The sequence below is a fragment of the Tigriopus californicus genome, chromosome 2 (assembly GCF_007210705.1).
Source record: "Tigriopus californicus strain San Diego chromosome 2, Tcal_SD_v2.1, whole genome shotgun sequence".
NCBI classification, from domain to species: domain Eukaryota; kingdom Metazoa; phylum Arthropoda; class Copepoda; order Harpacticoida; family Harpacticidae; genus Tigriopus; species Tigriopus californicus.
In genome coordinates, this window is record NC_081441.1 from 10,749,539 (window position 1) to 10,758,371 (window position 8,833).

Consider the following 8,833-nt stretch of genomic DNA (forward strand, 5'->3'; position numbering starts at 1 on the left):
TCTGTTTGACCGATTAGTATTGTCATTTTTGTTTTGAGATGATGAATGAACGTTGCCCAAACGCCTAACCAATTATTTCCTCATTAGTTCCGGCGAAGTGCCGTTAATATATTGGGTAACCCATGTTCACATTCATAGCTTCATCCAAAAGGGTACAAAATAGAAGATCGATACACCATTGAATTTGTCAATATTTTGTATTAATGAGCCCATAGATATCCGTCTTACGGTTAGATTATTTAAAGGATAAGAGTGAACAAGGCCAGCAATTTGCATTAGTTAACTTGATACTACCTTGCAACGATTTTGAGCGAACAGAGAGAAACGTGTTAAGGTTCTGAATCTTAGCATCCAAGATAAATCGTTGACCTCATTTCCATTGCTTGTATTCTTTGTTATTTAGTATACCAGGAACCTTGCTCGATCATTCAGTTTAGTCCATTTGCATGATGGCCAAGCACTCTGTTACTTTTCCCATGGTCCAGAGACTCGTTGAACGAGGCTTTTGGGCCGTGTTAAAGCAATTGATAGTCGGTATTTGTGTAGGATGCTTTATTGCAGCCACATATTGGGAATTAAAGGCATATTCAGAGCATCCAACTTTCACAAGCAGCGAGTTTGTGGCCATTTCGGATCTGGAGTTTCCCGCTGTCTCCATTTGCGACAACCATTTCAAGTATGGCGAAATTTCAAGCGATTTGAATTTCCCGCCTCCCTTTCCGTTTGTTCGAGACCTGAGCAAAGTTATGATCTATCCAGAAACAGTTTATGACAAATTGTTCTCCTTTGGAGGAAACGTGTCTTTTTTTATAAATAATTACTACTTCTCGATTACGGATATGTTGTTCAAATGCCAGATTGGCGGAATGGATTGTAAACCCCCTACCAATGGTGAAAGTCAACCTCAACCTCAATCCATGGCGGTTTCAGGTGGATGGTGGATTTCTACTCTTATGGCAGATTCGGATAAGGGTACCAACTTTATGTGTCACACCCTTTACTCCAATGTGACAATGTCCCTCAACACTGAAAGTGAGTTCATTGCTTTAAGTGGACCTCGAAAAATATTAAACCGATAACCGCAGATGTTGCTCAACTGCAGCTCTCTTTTTTTGGTAGACTTTCCCAAATCGGAAAGAGGGAGTTGAATTTGATATTCTAATTCGTTGGCAGACCGAATATTGTATAAAGCTTCAGTGGCAACAGCTAGACAAATCTTAATCTTTCATATCAATTATACCGAGGCTTACATTTTTTGCAGCGGTTAATGAAGGCAGTGAAACACTAAACCAAAAAAATACCAAAGGTTCTGGCTAAAATTCCTTCCTTCATATAATTATGCTGCACAAAAATATATGAAAAGGTCCCAAACAAGGAACAAGTTAAGAAGGAATCATAAATGTACCCAAATAACAGTATAGGGGCCAAAAATGTCCTGAAGTGTAAAAATAGTAAGAAGAAAGTAAAAAAAGAGTCGAGAAAGTGGGAAAAGGGCTGGAAAATTGAGAGTTTGGGTCAAAAATTTGGGGCAAAAGGGCCAAAAAAGTTTAGGAAGAATTATTTTGAGATCTAGTTCTGGGAAATTGGTCGAAACATGTGATGACTAAGACTGGCCAAAACTTGCATCCTGCAAATTGAGCAAATTTTGCGAGAAACTTGCATATCCTAGAATGTTCAATTTATCGCATTTGCAAACTTTGCAATTTTGTCAGCAAAATTTAACATTTTTCTGCAATTTACTATTCAACTGTGCAATTTCAGCCACTTTGGCGCAAAAACATCAATATTTCTGCGGTTTTTTTTTACATTGTGTCAATTTTGGGGATTGTGAAATCAAAGTGTTCCTCATTTTTATCTTTAAATCTGTTTGACATGATAACACAAAATAGTTTACAGTTTTTTTTAGCAAAAGCCCGCCTGCATATATATTCCATCCATCCATTTTGAATAGCTCTGTCTCTTTTATCATTGCAGTTTTTAGAGATACATTATGTTAGGGACCCTGGATGCAGAGACCCGTGAGGTTGAATATACGTCATCAAATTTGAGCGATCTGATTGGCTACCTGTCAGTTCTCATTGGGAGCGTATTGAGATGACTGTTTATTTCTGACTAGACTGGGTTCTTAGATAGTGATTAGATTGACAGGTGCAAGCATGAGCATATAATCACACCATCTCCCTTTTCGGGGAAAAGAATAAATATATATAACGGGCCAACCATCGGAGTGTCGGGCCAACCATTGGGGTCTCGGGCCAACTATTGGGGTCTCAGGCCAACCATCAGGGTCTCGGGCCAACCATCGGGGTCTCGGGCCAACCATTGGGGTCTCGGGCCAACCATTGGGGTCTTGGGCCAACCATCGCGGTCTTGGGCCAACCATCAGGGTCTCGGGCCAGCCATTGGGGTCTCGGGCCAACCATCGCGGTCTCGGGCCAACCATTGAGGTCTCGGGCCAACCATTGGGGTCTCGGGCCAACCATCGGCGTCTCGGGCCAACCATCATCGGGGTCTCGATGTCGCCCCACCATTGGGGGTCACGAAGTCGCTCCACCATTGGGGGTCACGAAGTCGCTCCACCATTGGGGGTCTCGATGTCGCCCCACCATTTGGGGTCTCGATGTCGCCCCACCATTGGGGGTCACGAAGTCGCTCCACCATTGGGGGTCACGATGTCGCCCCACCATTGGGGGTCACGATGCCGCCCCACCATTGGGGGTCACGATGTCGCCCCACCATTGAGGGTCACGATGTCGCCCCACCATTGGGGGTCACGATGTCACCCCACCATTGGGGGTCACGATGCCGCCCCACCATTGGGGGTCACGATGTCACCCCACCATTGGGGGTCACGATGTCGCCCCACCATTGGGGGTCACGATGTCACCCCACCATTGGGGGTCACGATGTCGACCAACCATTGGGGGTCACGATGTCAACCAACCATTGGGGGTCACGATGTCGACCAACCAGGCAATCCCAGAGCCATCCGCACTTTGGTGGGGAATCCACGCTCTGGCTGGCATTCCTCACTGGCAGGCACACCAGTGAGCAATCTACACACCAGGGCTCCGGGCATCTGGCCTCCACAAGGGGCAACTGGCCTTCACCCAGGCAAAACGGAAGTTCGGCCATCTTTCCATACTCCAGTGGGAAATCCACACCCATGGGTACTGGGCAGCTGATCATAAACAGAGGGAGGCTCTGGCCTCCACAAAGAGCTCACGAACTTGAACTTGACTAGCCAGGGGTCAAACCAGGATTTCCAAATTGGAGAGCAGATGCTCAATCAATACGGTATCATAGCTAGCCTCTTCACCCCAAGAATAGTAGATTCAAATCATGGTGATGAGGGTTATTATGACAAAAAAAATCCTTTTCATTGACTATTGCTTGATTTGGAAGGTAAAAATAGTCTTCCACAACCTTCCAGAACGAGTCAATACCTATGTTTCAAAAGTTTATTAGCAAATTTCGGTGCAAATTCAGGTGATTTTTTATGTAAATATGCTGCCAAGAAGGACCAGATTTATATGCAAGTTTTGGCCGGGCCTGGTGATGACCAACTTTTCTTTGCATTAAACCTTGCTTGAATGCATAATGGTCAACTCGATACGTGTTGTTCAGTAAAAACTTTGATACACAGGATACAAATGCTTACTTTCCCGGCTAACAACGATATACTCTCAGAACGAGTAGCCTTTGTCTTAGGTTTAATCAAACCCCTGCCTCTGATGTTGAAAACGAAAAGATCCGACTAAACGACACATAAAATGGGATGTGAAATTCGACATCAGTCAATGACATGAGGGAAATGGCATCCTTATGAATTCAATTTGTTGAAGAGAGGGGTAAGAACCTCGACCTGCTCCAAACAATCCGCCTACTTCAAGGCATAGTCCAAGGACTCAAGAGTCCCTGCATAGACCAAATCGAATAGCTACTATTTCAAACCGTTAGCAGCTACCATACGAGGATTACGAGAAGTGATCAAAATGGACTTGGTACTCCTCCCGGCCAAATTGATTTAGGAAAAACTTCCTAACAAACCGTGTTATCAAAAAGTGAAATGATATGCTACATGACGGGTAGCACACAATGTTCTCGTTTAGTCAATCTTCTTCTTGTTAAAGGACCACTGCAGCAGTCTCTTTTCATGGTAGGGACTGCAAATTCGGTCAATATCTCCACCTGATAGTACAGAGCATTGCCAGACTCATTTTCTGGCATAAAGTGTAAGTCTGAGAGTCCACAGGGCCCAAACATTCCCCATACCATGACTTTGATCGAATGATATGCAGTTGCATTGGGAGGAATGTAACTTGAATTTTGGGCCCATATGCGATCACAGGAAGTTTTTTGGGGTGGAAAGAGATAGAACAAACTCTCATTAGACCATATAACCTTTTTCCAATCATCAACAGACCATGAGAGCTTGTCCTGGACAATTTTAACCCGCGCAGTCTTCATTCTTGGGGTAAGAAGGGGCTTATTCTGTTGCCGGTAAGACATTGGACCCATTTGATGCTTGACATGCACTCTGACTGTCTCTCTTGATATTGGGTAATCTTTTTTGGTCAATCTTGAGGCCAACTCCCGGGTGCCTTGCCTTCTTTTTCCAAGGCTGAGGGAATAACAAGCTTCACCAATCCTTTCATAACTTGTGGCCGACCAGATCTCGGTTTGTTTTCCAGTGTTTTACCAGCTTTGTGCCGCCCCCACCAGCGTTTGACAGTGCTCAAAGAGAGTTTCAGGGTCTTGAAAATATCAGGTTGGCTCAATCCAACTTCAATCATCCCAATTATCCTACCTCTTTGGCTAATTTTTGAGTCAGGTGCCATCTTTTGAAGAGGAAAACTGTCTAGAATTGGTAAAGATTGGAAAACGCAATGGACGATGACAATCAAGATTTGTAGAAGCTCCTTGATAACCAATGAAAAGGCTTGTTTTGCTTGCATATTAGTGGATAATTAGTGTTTGGGAAAAGCGGCAAATTGAAAAAGGTCATAACATTCCTGTCTTTGTTGTCCATCTTTGATTTCAAGGTACAAAAAGTAAATGGCAAAAAAGGCAGAAAACAGTCGTTACTAAAATTCCCCGTGAATTTTCAACATAAGAATGTCGCACCAATAATTCCCCCGGCCTTTTTTATAAAAAAGTTTTTCGCTTATTTTCTAGATGGAAATTCACTTTTGATGGCATGGAAAAGAGATGTTTTCTCAGGTCGATCCAATTTCTGGAGTATCTACGTTCATGACAGGCATGAAACCGTCTTGTTGGAAACCTATAGAATGGGCAACATGCCTGTTTTCCACTTCACCAAGGCTAAAACCTCTGGAGGTTCGGACGCCAAGTTAAAGGCTCAACTTGGGGTCAAAAAGCTTTTGAATGAGAAGACCAAACATCACCCATGCGAAGAATCGGATTCGTACAGCTTGAATACTTGTAAAGTTGTTCATGCTTGGAAACAAAGATTTAAAAAAATGAAGACCTTTTATCAAGAGGACTTTCGATGTCAAATCCCAGGTATTGATGCTCTGGACTTGGCCTTGCCCGTTTGTGACATTTTTCAAAAGACCAATATCGATGAGCCACTGGGCCTCATTGATCTGGTTAATCCTAGTTCTGACATTGTCACCAAGTTCAATTACAGTGACAAGTTGAAAACCGACCACCTTGACTATACGTTGGCCAAACCTCCCATCGGGTCCGAATTGACTTCCGGATTGTGCCAAGAGCGTTGTTCGTCCTTCTCCTACAGCCTGGCCTTGAAGAATATCGGCCAAAGGGACGAGTTGATGTACGATTTTGACGTTCACTTATATTTTGGATCAAACATGGTCGAATTATGGACCCGTAGAGAAACAATCACTTTTTTGTCCATGCTCTCAAATGTTGGCGGAATGTTGGGATTGCTCCTGGGGGCATCAGTTATGGCCACCCTCACGAGTTTGGTCCAATCTTGCCATGCTATTTGGAAACAATCTAAATAATAACTGACATAACTGGCATTTGTTACTTTTTGATCGGCTGAGCTGAAATTTTTCTCCTTGATTTTTGAAACTGGCCCACATATTTTGAACGTTCCAACTCCAGGTCAACTCTAGAACCAGAAGGTTAAGAACACAGAGGGAGGGGTTTTTCCTGTTTGTTTGCACAACCCGGACACAAGGCTTGGTTTTCAGGATTTCACGAAACAGAGGCTTCGACGACAAGGACAGCTGTTTGGGAGCCCCTATCAGCACAAGTTTACATTTGTATGATCCGTGATTTGTTTCAAGTGAATTTGCTACTATTATTTCAAGTCTAAGCTCTTTTGGAACACACAATCGCCAGAAGAAATCGGAAATATGATACTCCCAACCTGGAAATCAAACTGAGAAATAAAGGGTTAAATTCATTCGATTTCAACCCTAAGCATCCTTATTGGCGGGCGTTTGCATGCAAAATCCGGCCATCCCTCGTCAAAAATCTGGCATGCTCTAAGGCATTCTCGTTTCCGTCCTCTTACGCCATCTCGATTAGCCCAAAAGTTCGAGGAGAATCGAAACCAACGAGAACATGGCTGAGCATGGGGAACATCAAGTTAAGAACGAGACAGCTCATGAGGGTGACTATATCCCTCAATTTCAAATGAATTTTGCAACGATTACATGACTGCAATCTCGGCGGCAGTAAAGTGTACCAAGAGGCCAGATTATGACGAAATTCGCAAATTCCCAAAAGTGAAATCTGTAATGTCGTGTTGTCGTTAGTTGCCATACCATATGAGAAGGCTCCCCAAACAACAGTCAAGGTGGCCAGGTTTGTTTCAGTTGACTCCTAGCTATGGGCCCTTCGCAACCGAGCTGCATTACGGAATACATTACGGGATAAAATCGATCGCCTGGAGATAATTTGGAAACTAACTTCCATGGGTGTTGCTTGACAGCTTTATAAAAGCTGTAACGAAAAGTTTAAACTATGAATGAAATAGTATTTGCTCCCACAAAACAATGGAAAAACTACTTGACGAGCATTGTAAAAGCCAGAGCCAATACCCTCACAACAGAATACTCAATTGGATCCTGTTCATTTTCCTGCCTTTGAAGATGTCTTTGAGTTTGCATCCTTCTCCGCAATCTTTTTCTCTGGACGCTTGGAATCATATTAGGATTTTACGTTCTTCGTTTCAATTTTGAAAGAGGGTGACGAAGACGCTTGAAGAGACCAAGAGACAGATCAAGAGAGGAGAGGTGGAATAATTCACCCAACGGCTCAGATAAGTGTGTTAAATTGCTTAAAGTATGTAAATTGGAACGTATCACTTTCAAAACGCAGTCAATCAGTATCAAGAGTACCTGAAATTTGTATCCCTTAAAAGATCGAATAATGGCTCATTGGAATGGCGAGCAACGGACGAATGCCCGCCCACCGCACGAATGCCCACCCAACGGACAAATGCCCGCCCATCCATTGGACAGATACCCTTCCAACGGACTAATACCCGCCCAACAGACGAATACCCGCCCAAGGGACCAATGCCCCATGAATGATGGCCCCAACATTGGATGAAGAATTCTAGTCTCTTTAACATCAATTCTAGTCATTGATGTAAGTACCAATCAAGGCCCCCCTGGGAAGGGAGATGTTATGTTCTGATCTAGTCATCAATATTTTTAAGTCTACTTGCCCCTTTTCAATCCCTACTCTCGTTCATCCATTTTTCATATATATATATACCTCCCACTGAAAGCAATAAAGAACTAGTCATTCACCAACTCACGACCATCTAACCACCAGAAAGCTATGAAAGTCAAACTATCAGCCGTTTCCAACGTAATGTAAAAGGGTAGATTTGGTCAAAAATGTAGTCTTGGTTTGATCGAAGAAAAATCAGGGTTACTTTATGGGACTGACTAAGGGGTTGCCGATATTCCGCTAGTAATACCTTATGCCACTAAATGTTAATTGGAAGCCCTAGTCACAACCTCCCGACATAATTTATTTGATCCCAGCAATACTATGTTTACAGTTTCATTTATGTTATGTTTCATTTTTTTGTATTTTCATATATCCTGAAGGAGGAAGCTTAGAGCTAGAAATTGCGCTTGCAGTTTACAACAATGAATGTTTGTGGTTTCATATTTGCACTGCTTTATAGTTTATGTCTCCTCATTCAAATTCCGTTGAACTAAAAGACCTATCCCAATGTAAAATCTTCCTTTGAACTGAGTATGTTGCACCAAATTTCTCAACTCTCCCCATATCCATCCATGACTTTATTCTTCATCATTAGTTAAATTCAGGAAGAGATGTCAGTTTTAGATGTGAAATATTTAAATAATATGTACTCCAGAAGAAAGTAATACATCGACATTTTTTGGGGGACTTCCTTGCTGCTACTGGGATTGGAATCCCAGCAGTTCAAGACGAGAAGATTATTGATTTTACTTGACTTTATTTATTTGATCGACCAACGAATTGGAGTTGGCTGATCTGGCTAATCCTTGAATACAGGGCTGATCAGGAATTTTAGTCAAAAACTTGTCCAAGTCTGACTTAAATCTTGCTACTGGATCAACCCCTACATAAGCCCTAGGAATATTTGAGGGCAGCAAATTGAATAATGAAGGAGCCCGAGAAAGAAGAGAGGTGGACTTCTTTGTTTTAACTAGCCTGGATTCTCGAGGGCTAGAAGGTGCTCTCAAAACGCACATTAAGCCTCTACAGTCACTAGAATTGACCCTAAATCCTGGGTTGGGACAAAGCTCATGAATGCTTTTGAAAACGTACAATATCAGATACCTTTCGTACCTTCTCTGAGTACTGTACAATCCCAACCTTTCTAGCC

At 42.8% G+C, this 8,833-nt stretch overlaps 1 protein-coding gene across 1 annotated transcript; it reads left to right on the forward strand.

The window, feature by feature from the left end:
- Nucleotides 1-201: 201 nt before the first annotated feature.
- LOC131891059 (uncharacterized) lies at nucleotides 202-6,405 on the forward strand. Its single transcript, XM_059240558.1, has 2 exons — nucleotides 202-1,032; nucleotides 5,179-6,405. Exons 1-2 carry the CDS (start codon nucleotides 447-449, stop codon nucleotides 5,991-5,993), a joined length of 1,401 nt encoding a protein of 466 aa, XP_059096541.1. The 5' UTR covers nucleotides 202-446; the 3' UTR covers nucleotides 5,994-6,405.
- The last annotated feature ends 2,428 nt before the right edge of the window (nucleotides 6,406-8,833 follow it).